Source organism: Actinia tenebrosa, unplaced genomic scaffold, assembly GCF_029948245.1.
Source record: "Actinia tenebrosa isolate PJP-AT-01 unplaced genomic scaffold, QUT_ActTen_1.0 PGA_scaffold17__23_contigs__length_9995812, whole genome shotgun sequence".
Lineage (NCBI taxonomy): Eukaryota > Metazoa > Cnidaria > Anthozoa > Actiniaria > Actiniidae > Actinia > Actinia tenebrosa.
This window is the reverse complement of record NW_028292577.1, coordinates 5,810,914-5,831,890: the sequence shown is the minus strand read 5'-3', so window position 1 is coordinate 5,831,890 and position 20,977 is coordinate 5,810,914. Positions and strand designations below refer to the sequence as shown.

Below are 20,977 nucleotides of genomic sequence, written 5' to 3'. Positions count from 1 at the left end.
GGGGAAAGAAAGAACAGAAGGCATTCCAGACAATACAAAACAGCCTATCTGACAAGAAGACAATGGCGTACTTCGACCCAGACAGACAAATTATCCTGAGAACAGAGGCAAGCTTCAACGAGGGTTTATCTGCAGCTCTACTTCAGAAGACAGAAAGAGGTATGCAGCCGGTACACTTCATAAGCCGCACAATGACAGATGTTGAAAGAAAATACAGCCAGACAGAGAAAGACGCACTCGCCATCAAGTGGGCCAAAGATCGACTAAGAGTGTACTTACTGGGAGCGCCAAGGTTCACAATCATCACGGCACATAAACCACTATTACCACTATTCAACAAGACAAAGACCAATATGCCTCCAAGGATTGAGAAGTGGGTTATGCAGATGCAAGATGTAGACTATGAACTGATCTATGAACCCGGAAAGGACGAAGCCGACCCATTAGACTACCTCTCCAGGCATCCATTACCCGAGACAGAAGACGACGGCACCGAGAAGATCATCAAATGGACTGTAGAAGCAGAGCATTCAGTAGTTCTGGAAAGGATAAGAGAAGAGACACTGAAAGACAAGACATTGCAGAAACTATCTCAAAGGATAGCGAAAGGTGACTGGGAGAAATTCCGAAAAGACAGAGACATAGAACCCTACACACACATAAAGCAAGAACTATCAACAGCGGAAGGATTGATCTTTAGAGAGGAAAGAATTGTACTACCAGAGAATCTTCAAAGAAAAGTAGTGAAGATAGGACACAGTCTAGGACACCTTGGGAAGACAAAGACAAAGAGAATGTTAAGAGAGAAGTATTGGTTCCCGTATATGAATCACATGATAGACAACGCTATTGACCAATGTTACGAGTGCCAGGTTGCAACGAAAGACAAACAAACAGAACCAATCAAGGCTTCAAGTATTCCAGACAAGCCCTGGGACACTGTATCACTGGATCATGGCGGACCCTATCCTGACGGACACTACAACCTAGTCATTATTGACAAAAGAACAAGATACCCTGTCGTAGAAAGAGTATCATCAACTTCTTTCACAACCAACAAAGAGAGGTTGAAACATGTATTTGCGACATACGGGACACCAAGGAGGATAGAAAGCGACAATGGACCACCATTCAACTCAAGAGACTTTGAAGACTTCGCAAGAAAAGAGGGATTTCAACATCACAAGGTAACACCATTACACCCTAGAGCGAATGGAGAAGCTGAAAGGTTTATGCAGATGCTGAATAAAACAGAACAAATAGCGCACCTACAAGGCAAAGATAAACTAGAAAGTCAGAACGCAATTCATGACATGCTCACCGCATACAGGTCAACTCCACATCCAGCAACAGCCGTATCACCCTACGAGGCGATGAGGGGAGTAGCTGTAAGAACGAAGCTCGATTACATAGCACCCAACAAACAGACATCAGAAGAAGACGAACAGATAAACAAGAACGACGCAAGATACAAGGAGAAGATGAAAGTGCAGAGAGAAAACAATCGAACAAAGGAAAAGAGACTGCTACTCGGAGACTACGTGTTAGTCAAACAAGAGAAGAAAAACAAATGGAGCACACCATATGAACCCATATTCTATACAATCTGCAATATTCAAGGATCCAAGATAACAGCAAGAAGAACAACAGATGGACGCACAGTTTGTCGGGACGCAAGTTACTTCAAACTAGTCAACACTGTCATCAACACAGCAGATGAAACAGAAACGGTTGGACCAAGCCAGGAAGAACCGAAGGAGACAACAGACACCAAGCAGGAAGACCCTAGAGAGAGAATTCTGAGGGAAACCAAAAGTCATGAGGATCGGAAGAAACCACCGAACAACGAAGAGAAACAAGCGGAGCTGAAGGAGAAATCATCAAAGATGACTCAAGTTAAACAGGAGAAAACCGAAGAGCGAGTGGAAAGAGAAAAACCACAAGATGAAGGAGAGAAAGTAAGCCGACCAAGAAGGGAAAGACGAAGACCCAAGAAGTTTGAAGACTACTATATGTACCCTTAGGGATAGAGGACATGGAACATTGTTATAGTTGAGTTTTATTGTACTTGAACATGAAAAAAATATAATTCAGTAATCATACGAAAGACACATGGACATTTGGAAGAAAGGGAGAGATGTAGTATCCATAGCAACTAATCATGTATGATAATTAGCTAAGTCGTGAATAATAAATAGTTGATCTAGATATGGCGTCGAGTCACTACAGTGGTAAAGAAAGAAAACTCCATGAAGCACCAAACACCTACATTTGAATAGGTGTGGAGGATTAAATGCACAAATGGATATCTTTTTTCACTGCATGCATACCCAACTCTGAAATGTTATTCCTCTTTATCTGACCCATAAAAATTCAAACAATCTGGACCTTATACAATGCTTTTTTGGTAATGACACACAATGGTTTTGTATTTCAGATTACTTGCAATACTTTTTTTATCACTTGGAAGTGTTGTTCTATTTGAACATATGTAAAGGGTTTTTAGAATTTACTGGAAAGTGCTGTGCAAAGAATAAATTAAAATTATACTATTATGAACTGAAGGTTTAACAAATCCAACTCAAATTCAGAAAACCAACCTGTCTGGACATCAGCTGATGACCTCTTCTGACCTTGTTGCCCTTGACTCAACACTTGATCAACTGTTAAGAATGACAGGAAAAACACTGATATTAATTACGCTAATTACATACAATATAACGTGACTGGACCATTACAGTCACCATACCATCCACTTCATGTCATATACATGTCCTATCACTCTAACTGACATCTTACACACCATAACCTGACTGGACCATTACAGTCACCATACCATCCACTTCATGTCATATACATGTCCTATCACTCTAACTGACACCTTACACACCATAACCTGACTGGACCATTACAGTCACCATACCAACCACTTCATGTCATATACATGTACTACCACTCTAACTGACATCTTACACACCATAACCTGACTGGACCATTACAGTCACCATACCATCCACTTCATGTCATATACATGTCCTACCACTCTAACTGACATCTTACACACCATAGCCTGACTGGACCATTACAGTCACCATACCAACCACTTCATGTCATATACATAATAAGAATATAATAAATTAAACTTAGATTATGAGAAAATAACATCAGTCGATAGTTTCAAGAGATCTCTTAAAAATATTTATTAGCTTTTTAATATTTTGTATATATCATGAGACTTTTTAGATCACTCTTTTATATTTTATAACTTTACATTTTTCTTATCTCATCGTATTTAATTTATCTTTTTATCCATGTTTTTGTTTATTCGTATTTCTTTAATTGTATTATTGTAAAATTAGTCGTTGTATATTCTTATTTAGGGCACTACTGAAAACCACGCTTAGTGAGTAGGTTTCCCTCATTAAGATTATCAACACAACATGTCCTATCACTCTAACTGACACTCTAACTAGCTCCCCCTTTTCTCTCTATATTTCCCCTCTTTTTAACCAGCTCCCCTGGACATAAAAAATGATTGGCTCCTAAGGTAATGTTAATTACTAGAGTGCAAACAATATAACCGTGACACTTTAGTAATACTAAATAGCACAGTTTCTTGCAAATTCCATTGTTTTCTATCGTTTAATTAGCACTATTTTGTACTATTAAGTAATTAGTGTTTCACGGATTAATTGTTTGCACTCTAGGTAGGTAAAATATTTTGTCTTACCTTTTCTTTCAATGTTTCTTGCAGCTTCTAATTGTGTCTCATACTGCTGTTCCACTGTTTGCTGTAGTGTCTCATGCTGCTTTTCCACTGTCTGCTGTAATTGCTCTATTCTGTTGATTACTATTGCAAAAAAGTTAAATAGTAAATTCAGAATTTTTTAAATATGTTAAATGAAAATTTATTATTATTTGAGGGTTTCACTTTTAGGTGTTACCCTCTTGAAATAAAGACTTTGCTTCACTTCATAATTTTCATGAGTTTGAAAAATATTTGTCTTAATTAAAAATGAGGAATTTTGGCCAGTAATCTCTCCATTAGCAATATTTTTTGGCAAATCATTGCTCATCTTCTTTGTTGCTCCATACTATACACTTTCCTATGGTCACCTCATTACTGCAGTACGAGTGGTACATGTACCTACATGGCAGTGTAGGTGTCTTTGCACCATGCAGTCTCAGTATTGATGATGAGTTTAATTATAACCATGATAACTGCCCCGGGGGGGGGAGGGGGGTTACTCCCCTATATTTGCTATACGGGGATGTGCCACCCTATAGGGTATGGTTTTTCGGCTTTTGGGTCTGGGGTAGGGTATCATTTTTTGACATTTTGTCTGGGATAGGGTATCATTTTTGTCTGGGATAGAGTTAACGATTTGGTCGTTTTTGTCTGGCGAATAGGCTACGCTTTTGCCGGCACAAAAACAATAAAAATGTTGGTAAATATTGATTGCAATCTATTAAATAACCGTCTTTTCTGTCTTTTAGTCTGGGATAGGGTGTACAATTCTTAGCCTTAGTCTGGGGTAGGGTATGTAAATTCAAAATTTTAGGTCTGGGATAGGGTCAGGGTTTTGAGGTCCTGGTGGCACACCCCTACCCAAGTTGGGGAGGTAGTACCCCCCCCCCCCCCCCGGGGATAACTGATTGGTATATCTTACACACTTATTTTCATTCTTACTCTCAGTCAAGCCTATAGTATCTCAGCTTTTTATAAATCGAAAAATATTTGTTGTTCGACAAGATCTTTAAGAAAGCTTAACATGGTGTTAACTCACCTGTGTCAACAGAATCTTTTATTTCTTTCTCTTGTTCAACACACTGTTTCAGCATTGGGTACAACACATTCCATGGTTTATTCACATCTGTATTTGACAATATCAAGAACAAAAGTTGTCAGAAACATTACATAGTATACTTAAAACTTTTATTTATCATCAATTAATGCAGTAACTGTCATCTAAATCTACATGTATATCATAAAAAGCTTGACATAATATAAATTTAGATTCAGATGTTCTCAGATTAAAAATCTTTTGAAAGTATGAGTGAGTGAATGTTAGTGTCGGCTAAGTGTTGGTAAAGCATTGGTCGACCATTGGGGAACGTACATCAGTCAGCCAACTATTGACTGACATGTGTCGGCTGGTCATAAACTGTTACATGATTATCATACATTGTAATTATATATAATGTACAGATACTTTCATCAAACAAACATGTCACATTAACAAAACTGTTATATACTGATATCTATAACATAACACAAATGATGACTACATACCATCTTGTACACACTTGAAGTCAGTAGCAGATGCATTGAATAGTGCTAATGCATTGCAGGCGTCTGTCCATGCTGTATGGAATAATGCATTAGGTATTGTTGCATCAGTAGCATGTCCTATTAGTTCGTTACGGATTTTTTTAAGATCATCTAACGCTTTACTTTCAGGACTGGAAGGCAGCACAAATTGCAAAGATGAATATCGCAGTACTGAGGTGAGAAGTGAGAAGTCCCAGTCATTTGTGTTTCCTGAGTTAAACTTTGTTTCTTCATCTTTGAACTTGAATTTCAGTTTGGATGGTTGTATTTTTTTCATTTCTGCTGCATCATGTGGTGTGTCTTGCCAAGGGGGTGGTACTGTACCAGGTCTAACACGCTGGTATACTATTGGCCACTGTGTCTTGAAATACTCTCTTAACTTTTGGTTCCCAACACGGAACAACAGAAGAGTCAAGCTGAAGTAATTACCTCTGCAAAACACCAAATTGAAAAAAAAAAATTATTAACAGTCTGAAAAAAGGGGCTTTTTCAGCACCATTTGTAATAAGTTTTATGGTTGGTTTAAAAAAATACATAGGATTATAAAATGACAATAAATTGGTCTTCCAAATAATTAAACTAAACCTCAAAAATCAATCAAAAAAGGATGACTCCAATTCTCCAATTCTTCCTCACAGATGCTTTTAACGCAGATTGTTTTAACACAAAAACCAGAATATGTGTACAATAATTTAATGCAATAAACAAATAATAATTTAACTAGAACTAATTATTTAATAAAATTTGCTTGTAATATAATATAATTTACTTCAAGGAGGCAGGAAGTGTTTGCTTAGTCTCTTGAGCCAGATGCTCACTCGTAAGCCCTCGACACCCATCATATTGGAATTCAGAACTTGATTTTTGCCAAATGAGGAATGAAAATTCACCCACCTTTCTTCTTCGCTGGCCATGATACATCAAGGGTTAATACCAGATCTAAAAGAGTAAACAAAAAATCTGTGACACGTTTCTCCTGATAATAATAATAATAACTTTAATACTTATAACGCACATTTTTTCACGACGAAATGATCAATTGAGCAAATAAGATGACATATATCTAGATAAAACGCATATTTTCCAAAAACTAAAATCCAATATTCCGCATAATGATGAAAATCAAATAATTGTTAAAATATTATTGATTGTCAATATATGTAAATAAATAGTATATATATGCATATAATGTAAATATATATTATATATATATCTATATAATGTAAATAAATATAAATATCTATATACAATGTTAAATATTATAAAACTGTGGTATTCGATAGAGTCAGTGTAAGTTCATCAAAATGCTAAACGATGAAAATGTGCCTTTAAATGTTTTTTTCAAATTATCAATGTTATGAATGTTCCTGATTTCGGCCGGGAGAGAATTCCATAATTTTGGTGATTTTGTTAGTGGTGTAGCTAGCAATACTGCATTGTTGGATCAAAATCTGTATTTAGATCTGACCTGTACCAGTTTTGATACGTACAAGGGAGCCATGTCATGCAATGCTTTAAAAGTAATTAGGATGATATCGAATTGTACTCTGTAGGTGACAGGCAGTGATCTTCAGAATCTGTGCTAGCGGGCGGTGATAAAGTTTAAGAGTCAGAGAGCAAGTAGTTCACAGTTTTGAAGAGCTCATGCTGATCATGGCAGTTTTCATTTACAAGGTCGGTCAGGTGAAGAGATCTGGCTTTATTCATGAGCATCATAGTAGCGTAGTTCTTTGCCTTTTTAAATTCGGCTAGATGGTCGGCCTGTTTGATAGAGCATGATTTTCGCTCAGCACGTCGTCTGGCAACGATCACTGTTCAGATTTTACTGTTGAACCAGGATAGGTGGGGTTTGTCGATGACTACTTTGGAGCATGAGAGAAGAGTTGTACTTGTCAGCAATGAGGTCGAGATCAATAGTCAATAGTCAATAGTAGAATCCTGAGTAAGCTTGGCAGAAGCGAGGTCATCTATAAATGCCTTAATATCGACATCTTTGAGCTTTCTGTAAGTAATCAGCTTCTTGGATAACTGTGGTTTAACTGAGTTTAGAAGGCATTTGAGTATGGAGATTGAAATCACCAACATTAATAAGTGGTTCAGGGGATAGTATGATTTCTTCGACGTAGGAAGTGAACTTGTTCAAGAATGTAGTGGTAGTCACAAGGTGTTCGTTGGAGAAAGGCGGACAATATAAAGTCATAAGTTTCATGGTGAATTTGCCGTGATGGATGACAGCTTCAAAGCATTCATAAGACGGTTTAGTTTTGTTCATAATCCCTTTGATGGTTAGGCTGGTTCTGTGTCAAAGGGCAAGACCGCCCCCTTGTCTTTCAGTTCACCTTCGAAAGGCATGTGGAATGTAGCAATGGCATTTGGATAGTATAAACAAAGTTGTTTATGTCGTTTGATCTGTTTTGATACTTGAAGAACAAACCGACTGCATATCCATATTGTAGTTGGTTCAATGGTTATTGTTTCAAAGAACAATGTGTGGTAAGTAGAGTGTAACTTGATGCAAATTAAAAAGTATACCAATGTTGATGATCCGTGACATTGTGAATCAAAAAAATGGCCTATAACAGTGGGAAACGTAGAAGTTTTGACAGTTTGTCCAGACAAATAGCAGTATTCGGTATTTAGATGTGCACTTTCACTGTCGAAATTGTGGTAGAATAAGTTGAAGGAGAACAGAACAACGAAAAGCACAGAGATAGGCATGGCCTGTCGGACTTCATTAAAAATTCAAATACTGCTAACATGCGTCATTATAAATTTGTATTATTATCACATGAGCTCTGATATCCCATGACGTTTCGTCCCACCCAAGATTTCACTTTGATAGTAACTCCTAGATCATACAACCTAGAGGTAGAATTTTACCATTAAATTCATCTAAAATCACTAAAGGTACAGTAAATAACAGTAAACTGAAATCTAAATAAGGAAAATGACTTCAAGTCTAAAATCTTAAAAGATTGCTCAATCTGATTTATGATATGCTTGATGATCACAGGAATGTGGCATCTGCAAATGAGTTGTTTCTTAGCAAATATCAGGACTACTGATTTTAAACTGCACCTAAATATTAGACTCTATGCAATTCACGGATCTACAATACATCATCTGATGTAGTACTGATGTACCTGGTACATTAGAACATGCACACATTCTTCCAGTCTACAGTCTACCGGGAACACCCCTTTACAGCTTCTCGTTCAATCTTGAATCAAAACTTTTCACTTACCAACGATATTGAACAGCTAACTAGCAACGATCAGTATAATCTCTTTTACGATACACTGATATCAACATCTTGTTGCTACACAGTTAGAAGTTTAGTATTCCTTGATTTATAGCACTGTGTTATGTTACATACATCTTATACTAAATCTTATCTTAACATATACCTGGAGACCTACTAACGTATTGATGCATTCACGGATACAAATTGACATGTAAAACTTACTTGATCAGCAAGAAGAAGAAGAAGAAGAAGAATGACAAAGAGACATGGATATTGGACCGTCACTTTGTGCCCCAGACAAATGAAACAGATTAGAATCAAGAATGTTTTTATAGTCTCAGTTAACCAGAGCCTACGTCACACCACATGTGATAGCTATGTGGCTTATGATTGGATGAAAATCAACACTGTGACAGATAATTGACAGGTATCATAGATATTATGGGTTGGGAAGCTAAATATAAATATAAAACGTTACCACCCCCAAAACAACGCCTATAATTCCTATGCCCGGCCAGGTATGAAATTCCAAATATATATGAATACCTAGCCTGAGTATCAGGCCTTCAATGAGAATGAATACCTGATGTATTGATGCATTCACTGATACAAAATGACCTACGAAACTTGAACAGCGAAGAGAATAAGAAGAGAGAGAAACGACGCTGCCTTCGATTTGACTTGAACCCACGAAGCAGACAGGAAGTACAGTATAAGAGTGCAATGCATTCATACTATAACAGGTATCCTAATCCCTGTTCAAGAAACGGCTGACTTCAGGGTTGTGACGTTTTACCTGAAACAATTAAGAAATTTGGGAAAAATCCTTACCTGACGAAGAAATGACAACTGTATTTTTGTTAAGAGCTCTGAAAGTCCAAGACGTGTTGGGTTACCTGTGGTGTCCTAAACCATGATGCAACGCGGCATAATAACATTACGTCACAGTGTTTACAAACGAAGCACAACAATAACAAGACAAAACAATATCTCATGAAAAACATGCTGGAACTGTAAACAAGTAATAAATATGTTTTCTATCATAAAGAGGCTAGGACAGGGTAAACAAGCTGCCTGTACGAGAGAACATTTAAGCAATGGATCATAAGTAGCTGTGCGTTCATCGAGTTATGGACGAAGCACGAAGAAAAGCGTAAAGAGTTGCACTACGCAAAGTGGAGTGCAACTCTAGCTTTTTTGAGTGCTTAAGCAACCTCCCAATTGCATCCATGACTCGATGGACGCACAGCTACTTATGATCCATTACTTTTATAATATAGTCAAGTGAACAAACAAGAAATAAATACAAATTATAGACTGTATTTGTTGATCATGCCCTAAATTCTCCTTACGCACCTTGCGTGCGAATGAAAAGCACAAAGGCGCCAAAAACAGAAAAAAACAGTCGTTTTGAAAATGGCAGCTTTACACTGCATGAAGACTGTTATGACTAAAATAATGGCAAAAATTTAGCTTACCAGGGAATCAAAAATGTTCAAAACTACGGAGAAAGTGATTTTCAACTGTAAGAAGTACATTTCAAATGTTGACATATCTTAGTACAGTTAAATGCCCGAGAAAATCAATGAAAAACACAGTGGCTGTCTTGGTTGTTGTTGGCGATGTTCAAGTTTGTTATCGTACAATGACTTAGCAATGGAAAGCTTCTTGTACACGGATCAAAACTAACTGACTGAACTGGATTAATTTTCTCTGGATAGTATGCTATGTCGGCTTTCCCTCCCATGTGGAGCTTCAGAAAGGACTTCACTGCAGTTGTGAAGCTGCGAAGTAGATGGTGAGCAAGATATTTATAGTTAATTACTTTGGAAATACTTTTGTTGAATAAATACACGATAACAATATTTTTGTGTTTGTTTAATCATTGCTAAAAACCCTTTGAATGTAGACACCGACCGACTTGTGGTTTGCTTTGTCTTTTTGGAGTGACGCTCTGACACAATCTTGTCCAGCTCACTGTTTGAAAGTGATGCAAATCTTGACGTTTTATTACTAGGCTGATCAAATGACAACTCTATACTAAATGTCGGAGATTGATGAGTATTTTCGCTAGTTTTTTCAATTATTGTCAGTTATCTTTTCTATAGATCAATTGTCAGCAAAAAGATACAAAATGTTTTTTTTCGCCGAAGCAAAAAAAGCTGACGTGAGCGTGCAACCCCTGGGCAAATGGTTCATGCTTTTCAACCAATCAGATCGCGCGGATTTACTTGACTATATTATAACAAGAATTAGAGCACATCACTTGCCAGTCTTAACAAATATGTTTCAGGCAAACAATAGCTGTAGACCACTTGACATCAGACTGACAGCCACTCAACAATAATCTGATTACCCTTAGTTTGTCATTTATCTGTCAGTCACTAAGCAAGTGTGGAACCACCTTGACAACCATCTGATTACACTTAGTTTGTCATTTATCTATCAGTCACTAAGCAAGTGTGTAACCACCTTGACAACCATCTGATTACACTTAGTTTGTCATTTATCTGTCAGTCACTCAGCAAGTATGTAACCACCTTGACAACCATCTGATTACACTTAGTTTGTCATTTATCTGTCAGTCACTCAGCAAGTGTGGAACCTTGACAACCATCTGATTACACTTAGTTTGTCATTTACCTGTCAGTCACTCAGCAAGTGTGTGACGTACCACCTTGACAACCATCTGATGACAACATGAGAATTGTATGACCTCCAACTGACAACTGTTTGTAAACCATTCATATTTATTATTGTTTATTCTACAGATAACCAACCCAGTGCCACCATATGCCTGAGCTCTGTCATTGTTAAAGTACTTTATTCTCAGAGCAAGAGATGTTTAGTGATGGAGAACACAGCTAAAGGTTGAGAATATTTTGACTTTATTTCAAGGAATAAGATGTTTGAGGTTATCCCTCTCTTGTCCCCAGCTCTTTTCTTCCATATATTTAAACATTGAGGAATCCCAATTTCTTTCTTGAGAATAAAATTAATATGGAGTATTCAGAGGAGGAGGCTAGGTTCTCTCTTTTAATGCTGTGTTTGATGTATTGTAGTTGCTGGTGACAGACTATCAGACCTGACATCAAGAGAAGGTGACTGGTTTTTAGAAGAGCTATGTTCAATGAGCGGTAATGTCACACAGCTTCTGTCCCTGCTGAGAGGTCATCCTCTGGTGAGTACTGCCTATACGCAGTCATATTATCCTCAGATTCTATACATCTATTAAATGAATAGTATAACACTAGCTGAGGTGTGAGCAATAAACTAGGAATTCTATATTGCTAAAGAAGTGATGGATGTCTGCTAAGTATTCACAGACACTCAGACAGATGGACAGACAGACAGACAGACAGATGGAATGAGGGAGAGATATATTGATATAGACCTCCTTCAAACTTTCTTGCACATGTGGCTAGCTGGAAAATATAAAAGAACAAGTGCAAATCTCATATGACAAATTACCATTACCTTTGCATCCAAATATTCTTGACAGAGGTCTATGTTGGTAGGATGAATGCTGCATATAAATACTAGTTACTTATCTTTGATATGAATACCGATATGTATATATGTTGTCTTCAGGTCATTGAAGAACAGAAGAGTTCGTCTAAAGAAGAACTAAACAACTCTATCAAGGGCATTTTTGCAGTTCACAAAGTCTTCTCTGCCCTTCAGGTAATAAAAGTATTTTCCATTATCTCTTGATATAATGTTATACTAGTTCATTGGCAATGGTATTTCATTATTATTGATTTAATTCACAATACACCACCATGAGCTTTGTACTACAAAAATACTGCATCATGTAATATCTTATCATACTACACCATACCATCACTTCACACTAAACTAAACCAACCTCACCCCACCAGACTACACCTTACTACAATATATCATATTTTATCACACCACACCACACCAAACTAAACCACACCCCACCACATGTCACAACCATACCACACCAAACCCCACCACACCACATTATATCACAGCTTACTACAACATCACCACCACACCTACTCTACCAGCACATTGCATTATGTAACACCTAACTCCTAAGCACCATTTTCCCATCATTTCAAAACCACTTGATTATCAATATTATTGTGATTTCTATTCTCTTTTCCTGCAGGAATTGATGACAAACTTCAGGAATATCATTGTTCCTGAGGCCATCAAGAGTTTCACTTCAGGAGATCCTAGCGTAACTCGTATGTTAGAGAGCTTAGAGAGACTTGTACATGGAGAAGATATTGCTGCACTGGCCAAAACGTTAGAAAGAGAGATGAACAGTTCACATGAATGCCAGGTATGTTACAACCTCCCTGCCTTGTCGGATGGTTGTTATTCACTAACACCACCATCATCATTCACTACTACCCCCTAATCATCACCATCATCATCATCACAGTCATCATCACCAACATTATGATGATCATTCTTTTTTTCTTTTAAAGGATGTTAATTCCTCCAGCATCAGTTCAAAGATATCCATATTACAGCAGCAGTTTGATGCCATCCAACAGTCAAGGAATGCAATCGGTAAGGGAGATTCTTCCAACTTTATTGCTACTTAATTGCTCCCTGACACACAAAGCGTGTACTTTATTGCATGTTATCCAAACAAAGTGTTTGAAGACTGATGCGATCTCTCACTTTCAATAGACTTTTTTTCCAATTCATAACATACCTCTGTGTTCCTTGATAACAGACTCATTTGCACTGAGCATTCATTAGCCTCATTCAAGGTCAAAATATTCACAAAATTAATACCAACAGTAAAGATTACACAACTTCAACGATACAAACACTTTAAAACTCCACGTACCTTCACAAGAACACAATATTCTTCACAAAATCGAGGCTAACACTATAATAAATAATAAAAAGACTTTGTTGAAAGAGGGTTAAAATACCCTACGGTAAAACAGGGTTACAGATAAACTGTTGGCCCAAAAGAGCAACCGAGCAACAGAGAATTCAATACTGGAGTATTCAGCAATGCCTGAGAGTCATATTTAGGGATTGTATTGTTTCCTATTACCATTCAGCCGCAGTATGTGTCATCCTGTGCAATTGTCATGTTTTTAGGGAAGAAGTCAAGTGAACAGATGTCAGCAGGACAGATGTTACTGGCAGGTTTTAATGGACTCTTCACTAAAGTTGAAAGTGAATTGGATTTGATGAATGCGATCTTAGCCCAGGTGAACAGCAGTTTTGGGAATAAAACTTGTGATGTTGTACAAGAAGCTAAAAAGCTGCAGGTACGAATAAATAAATCATATTTGTTTAAAGAGGATTTACAGATTACTTGACAGTAATTCAACTGATAAACTTATGGTCCTCGTTGATGGTCTTCAGTTGATTAGGGATGGGACCTGCACCATTAATGCAGAGGTCTAACCATTTGCAAATGTAATTACAAAAGGTAGCGCCCTTTCCTCAGTAATCCATGATGTTTAATATTGTAGATCAAATGCAATACCATTTTGTTAAAGCTGAGAAATAGTTTTATTAAGCTTTTTCATGACTGGATTGCCCTGCTCATAACGGTATTTTAACTATACCTAGCTCAGTAGTTTTACTGTTTCCTCCCTCCGTAAAAATCAACATGTGAGTTGAGTGTTGTGTGCATAGAACATTGAATATAGCGGTAGAGAGTGTGAGTGAAAAGGCTTCCCAATTACTGTGAGATTGCTAGAATGACTAGACACTAAGAGAAAACATTTTTGTGTGCTTTTTGGATTTGTTCAAAGGGAAAAGGTAAGTTTTGAAAGACTCAATGTGTGAGTGCTTGAGCAATTGCCTCTAACCAATGTGACCCGCGTTCGATTTTCAACATCGTCGTATGTGAGATGTTCGTTGGTTTTCTCGTGTGCTTCAAGGGTTCTCCGGGTTCTCCGGTTTTCCTCCCTCTGCAAAAATCAACTTGTAAATTCTAATTCGATCTAGAAAGGGCCTGAATGAATATTACTCTGTGTAAATCTAAATTAATTTTTAAAATATATTTTTTTAGTTGTAGAAGTGTACGTCATTGATCTTATATATAATTTTTTGTATACCATAGTTGGAGGCCAAGCACTCTTCAGACATCTGCTCACTATCTAATGCCCTGATTCACTTCGAGATGCTCCGTAGCCAGTCCCATGAGGTCACAGCTTTGGACAGCACCATCACTGCTCTTGTCTCCAAGTAAGCCCTAATGTATTTTATATGGTTACGCTTCATACTGATTTACATACTCAATTAATTTGTCAATCAATATTCTTGGAGTATTCTTTATTTTATTATCCTGTATTTTTCTCACAATTGACTGAGTAACTTATTTCCAGATGCAAGAACAGTTCCTCAGAGTTAGAAAAATCTTCTGGTGAAGCTAAAGGCTGTGAGTGGGATGACATCGTTATTGAACATCAAATGTCCGCCTGAAGCACCCATCACTCTTGGATGGATGAAAACTAACCTGGAGTCAGTCAGTCAAGAGATATCATCACATAAGTCCAGGAAGATACAGGCTATCAGTTCTGTCACCACCAAGAGAGTGAGTCCTTGTTTTTTTAGTTTTGCAGTATTAAGCTTTAATTTTGCTGGCGTTTAGTGATGTGATGTAGTGTTGTTGAAGTTGTTGATGATGATGTTGATATTATTTGCTTTTATTGTTCAGGAATCACTCAAGTCCCACACCAATGCCCTCAAAGCACTGATAGTAACACATCAGCAGCTGGTGTCAGAAGTGAAAGCATTGCTAACCACTATGGTCAAGGTATCGTACCTACATATTAGGAGTGAGTGAGTGCATGAGTGAGAAACGGTCCTGCAAATTCATGGCTGTAGCATACCTTGCTGTACCAGTAACTACTCGTTTTGGTTGCATGAATTAGTGAAAGAAGATGCAATTTCAATGTTACGGCATGCTGTACCGTGTACGTGCTGTAACCGTACGTTTCCCACCCATACGATAACTATTCATATGGGAAGCCATTTCAATGTTACCGCATGTAACACAGTGTACGTGCTGTAACCGTATGTTTCCCACCCATAAGATAACCATTCCAGTTATGGGAAGCCATTTCGATGTTACGGCATGTCGTACCGTGTACGTCCTGTAACCGTAAGTTTCCCACCCATACGATAACCATTCTTATGGGAAGCCATTTCGATGTTACGGCATGTCGTACCGTGTACGTGCTGTAACCGTACGTTTCCCACCCATACGATAACCATTCTTATAGAAAGCCATTTGAATGTTACGGCATGTCCTACCGTGTACTTGCTGTAATCGTACGTTTCTTATCCATACGATAACCATTCTTATAGAAAGCCATTTCAATGTTACGGCATGTCGTACAGTGTTATTGTTGTGGGCTCTTAACCTGTGCTAAAGTTCATAGATGAATTTTGTCTGTTTTCCCCTCTCTCCTCAGGATGAAGATGGACATGAATCAAGTACTGCTGCTAAGTCGTTCATTACATCCTACAACAGGCTGTCAGACGAGAGTGCACAGTTGATTAAAAGCACTTTATCGTGTAAGACTCTGATACCAACCTTGACCTTGTTTACCATATTAAACATGATGCATTGTGGTCTAGCTTGAGTACAACAACACTATAAAAGTCATGATGAGCAATAGATTCTTGTACCCAAACTAAACCACAATGCACCATGTTCTTTAGACTATTGTTACACTCCAGAATATCCCATCATTCTTCAATGTTTCTGCTCAAATAGTTTCTCCTGTAAACGTCGACCTATTTTCGTGTTAAATACGAATTTTCCAGCATCCTTGATTTATTTTTGGAAAGATTGGCACATCACGTATGTTTTTCAGCCCTGTGTGGGCAATGGTAGTACCAGGATTGGTTATATGATTGCAAGTAACATGACATGGTGTTCTATTGTTGCTCCATCAATTGTCTACAGGTTGCAGTGGGAAAGTAGACAGCAGTGATTCAACAGATGACAAGGAGTTTGATGATAATATACAACAAGTGAAAGCTATAATCACGTCTATCACGTCCTTGATTCACTGGTAAGTACAGACAAGCTATAATCACGTCTATCACGTCTTTGATTCACTGGTAAGTACAGACAAGCTATGATCACGTCTATCACGTCTTTGATTCACTGGTAAGTACAGACAAGCTATAATCACGTCTATCACGTCTTCGATTCACTGGTAAATACAGACAAGCTATAATCACGTCCATCACGTCTTTGATTCACTGGTAAGTACAGACAAGCTATAATCACGTCTATCACGTCTTCGATTCACTGGTAAATACAGACAAGCTATAATCACGTCCATCACGTCTTTGATTCACTGGTAAGTACAGACAAGCTATAATCACGTCTATCACGTCCTTGATTCACTGGTAAATACAGACAAGCTATAATCACGTCTATCACGTCTTCGATTCACTGGTAAATACAGACAAGCTATAATCACGTCCATCACGTCTTTGATTCACTGGTAATTACAGACAAGCTATAATCACGTCTATCACGTCCTTGATTCACTGGTAAATACAGACAAGCTATAATCACGTCTATCACGTCTTCGATTCACTGGTAAGTACAAACAAGCTATAATCACGTCTATCACGTCTTTGATTCACTGGTAAGTACAGACAAGCTATAATCATGTCCATCACGTCTTTGATTCACTGGTAAGTACAGACAAGCTATAATCACGTCCATCACGTCTTTGATTCACTGGTAAGTACAGACAAGCTATAATCACGTCTATCACGTCTTTGATTCACTGGTAAGTACAGACAAGCTATAATCACGTCTATCACGTCTTTGATTCACTGGTAAGTACAGACAACTGACTTGTTGCAGTAGAGTGGGAAAGCACACGGAAATCATTTGTAGTAGGTTGACTGTGAAATGGCTTCCGCTCTGAACCAATCACACGTAAGCCATTCGTGGTTCAAAACACGTTAATACAGTAGTTGAATACTTATAAGTTTTAATACTGATTCAATTGTCTTACAGGGTACATGATGATTTGTTAGCCCTGGCGTCTCCTCTGATGCCTGAGGACTCGGGATCTAATGGAGGGAAGACACCCATCGCGGCACCACCACCTACCTTTGCATCAGGTACCCAAACAAAGATAGACACACACACAGCGACAGACAGACAGACACATAGACAACATTAAATGTAGGTAATTAATGACATGAAATTGTGTGGTCAGCATTACAGAAGGGTAGCACTACCATGACCAAAGACATCCCAGAAACATCATCAAGTTACTGTCCTCCAACAAACCCAGTCATTCTACACAAAGATCATGGGGCACAAAGTCCATCAGGTGGAGGTTCACCTACCACACGACCTGCTACAGGTAGGTCATATGATAAAAGCTACCACAACTCCAGGAATACACCATTTGTAATCAGTACGTTTGTTTTATTGTATATTCAGTTGCAAGTCCAAGAAAGTCTTCCTCAGCTTTCCTCGCCAGAGATCCAAAAACTGGCAAAGGTAAAGTGCTCATGTCAGTCTAAATTTCAATCTGAAGTTTTGTTGTTCTTCGTTGATTCAAATATCTAGCACAGCAGCGCTATCGTACACGAAGAAAAACAAATCAGTCTCCCTCTACTATTTATGGTTTAGTATGATGTATATTATCTGTGGTTTAGTATGATGTATATTATCTATGGTTCAGTATGATGTATATTATCTATGGTTTAGTATGATGTATATTAATAGCTTGATATCTGATAACAGCTCTACAGCAGCATAACACATATGCCATTAGTGTGTGGAGGAAAGTAAAAGCAAAACTCGATGGTAGGGATGCGGATCAAGCAAAGAGAATGTCTGTAACGGACCAGGTAGGGTTTTATTACTTTTCTTTATTATTGTTTCTTTTTAATATTGTTGTTATTTTTGCTGCTACTGTTGTTACTACTGTTGCTGTTGTTGTTTTTGCTGTTGCTACTGTTGCTGCTGCATGGTTTTTGCATCTGTTGTTGCTGTTGTCGTTGCTGCTGCTGCTGTTGTAGTTGCTGCTGCTGCTGCTGCTGCTGTCGTCGTTGCCGCCCTTGCTACTGCTGTTTTTCTCTCATCACAAATGATTCCTATTTTGAATTGTGACTTCTCCTCAAGGTTGACCATGTTATCCATGAAGCAACCAGTCTAGACAATCTCAGCCAGATGTACGAAGGATGGACTGCATGGGTATAGACGAGACGATACCAGACAATCCTGTCTGTATGTCCATATTCTCTACATCAATTTCATTGGTTGCTCCAGGTCACCATAGCAACAAAGCTAATCATGGAACAGCAGCAGTGCCAGCTAGCAACAATCGACCCAACAATCCAGGTGTTTGTGTCCATAGTGCTTAAACTTGTATCGTTGCCTAGTAACGGGTGTCGTGCTGCAAATGTATTTAGAGGAGTTTATGGCGTTGCTAGCTTAACGACTTGGAAAAAAAGATCGACGTAGTTTTGCTTATTTACTTGTAACGTTAGTTTTGGACCAGAACAAACCTTGCAGTTAAGCAAACTTTGAAAAAAACGAAACAGCTTGAAATAATATTAGACTTGTGTCGTAAAAATTGTTTGATTAACAATTGGTCAATAACAGACCACCAACCACTTATGATCGACTAACCAACCACTTACCATCGTCTAACCAACCACTTACCATCAACTAACCAACCACTTACCATGGACTAACCAACCACTTACCATCAACTAACCAACCCCTTACCATCAACTAACCAACCACTTACCATCAACTAACCAACCACTTACCATCAACTAACCAACCACTTACCATCGTCTAACCAACCACTTACCATCAACTAACCAACCACTTACCATCAACTAACCAACCACTTACCATGGACTAACCAACCACTTACCATCAACTAACCAACCACTTACCATCAACTAACCAACCACTTACCATGGACTAACCAACCACTTACCATCAACTAACCAACCCCTTACCATCAACTAACCAACCACTTACCATCAACTAACCAACCACTTACCATCAACTAACCAACCACTTACCATCGTCTAACCAACCACTTACCATCAACTAACCAACCACTTACCATCAACTAACCAACCACTTACCATGGACTAACCAACCACTTACCATCAACTAACCAACCACTTACCATCAACTAACCAGCTTGGCACTCATTACTGGACCAGCCTACTGTTGTTTCAAGCTTCAACCTTCCTAAATGGCAATACCATTTGTCTAGATTGAGCCTTTAGCTATAGGATACACAAACACCACCATCCAGCTGGTAAACTGTTACATAAACCAACCAAGATATTTGTTGGGAATGTCCAACTCAAATTGCTGAATTTGTACCGTATGAGTTGAGCAAACAAGAGTACATGATACCAAGCCAGCAGCTTGACCCAGTCAAGTTTAAGGAGACAATAGAGCTCTCCTGGTCAGAAACTAACATCTATTGACCAAGACAGAGTTGACCTGAGGGTTAACTTACTCAACTAGTTGAGGATTATTATTATCCTGATATATAGATTATTAGAAAACAATGATGTGACGTATTTCCGGTGCCTATCAAGAAGGCTAAATCGTTCCATTCATTGCTATTCCATTTGTCCTACATTTTTCGTTTATTACGCAGGGAAGGCTTTTGCCATATTTGGGCCTCCTGTGGTCCTAATCCTGGACTAAAAGGTCTGGACTTCAATGCTTACAATAGATTTGTCTTTTATTTAGCCATACAAGTACTGCATATAAAGCGTTACTGTAAGGGTATTACCCATTGTGTCCTGTGTTGTCTTGCTTCAGTGTCTTATGCCATGCTACGTTATTATTATTAGTCATGTTAGAGGAGATCTAGTATGGGTGCGGTGTGCCTCATCGAGACCACATAACATCCGTGCATTCTGATTGGACGAACAAAAAATAGACGCCTTGCGGTTGGTCATTACCGTACCGTGACCGTGCACCATGTTTTTCAGTCGTTACGGATCAAATCCTCCCTGTGTTATGCTAACTTGCGTCGTGTTATCCTGTAAAGTAATGTTCACTACAGTTTTACACCAATTTGCATGATGACGTCACAGGCCGTCTCTAGATGTTTGGTTCTCAAATTTCTTTCATCAAAATTAATCCAATCTGAAATGATAAATATTTTGATTGACGGAATGGAAACACCAGAGGTCTGGAGTGGTCTTGGTCACGTAATCATGAATTAAGGTGCACTAACTACTATCTCGTTCTATACTAATAATATTGTATATTACAGATTAGCCAATAGCATTTAGAGATCTTGTAGGTGGATAACTTTTCGCTATCTTTGCGTTGATCAGATTTAGTTGTAGGTAAAAATGTTACAGCTATTTCATTGTCTTTGAAATAAAAGAGATGGCTGTATTCA

At 38.1% G+C, this 20,977-nt stretch overlaps 2 protein-coding genes across 4 annotated transcripts in view; one reads left to right on the top strand and one right to left on the bottom strand.

Annotated features, from left to right (window-relative positions):
- LOC116291070 (uncharacterized) overlaps positions 1–9,426 on the bottom strand; it is an 18,940-nt gene extending 9,514 nt beyond the window's left edge. The window contains exons 1-6 of one of the 2 annotated variants that reach the window (XM_089031629.1): positions 9,408–9,426; positions 6,227–6,271; positions 5,294–5,763; positions 4,788–4,874; positions 3,731–3,850; positions 2,601–2,663 (exon numbers count right to left, since the gene is read on the bottom strand). In XM_089031629.1, coding sequence (XP_088887755.1) covers positions 2,601–2,663; positions 3,731–3,850; positions 4,788–4,874; positions 5,294–5,763; positions 6,227–6,246 — 760 coding nt within the window. In that variant the 5' untranslated portion in view covers positions 6,247–6,271; positions 9,408–9,426. Of the gene's footprint in view, positions 1–2,600; positions 2,664–3,730; positions 3,851–4,787; positions 4,875–5,293; positions 5,764–6,226; positions 6,272–8,798; positions 8,884–9,407 lie in introns of those variants that run through there. The other variant, XM_089031628.1, reaches the window with a different exon arrangement.
- On the top strand, positions 9,073–20,977 carry LOC116291071 (serine/threonine-protein kinase SMG1-like). Of its 2 annotated transcripts, none has more exons than XR_016120051.1 (10): positions 9,073–10,374; positions 11,348–11,446; positions 11,639–11,757; positions 12,168–12,260; positions 12,718–12,894; positions 13,043–13,127; positions 13,677–13,849; positions 14,653–14,777; positions 14,918–15,126; positions 15,250–15,348. XR_016120051.1 is itself a non-coding variant. In XM_089031636.1 (10 exons), exons 2-10 carry the CDS (start codon positions 14,980–14,982, stop codon positions 18,781–18,783), a joined length of 960 nt encoding a protein of 319 aa, XP_088887762.1. In that variant the 5' UTR covers positions 14,654–14,777; positions 14,918–14,979; the 3' UTR covers positions 18,784–20,977. The 2 variants fall into 2 exon arrangements, 1 of the variants encoding a protein (XP_088887762.1); XM_089031636.1 differs by lacking the exons at positions 9,073–10,374; positions 11,348–11,446; positions 11,639–11,757; ... (2 more) ...; positions 13,043–13,127; positions 13,677–13,849 and adding exons at positions 16,010–16,112; positions 16,507–16,615; positions 17,584–17,690; ... (2 more) ...; positions 18,325–18,431; positions 18,706–20,977 and having other exon boundaries at positions 14,654–14,777.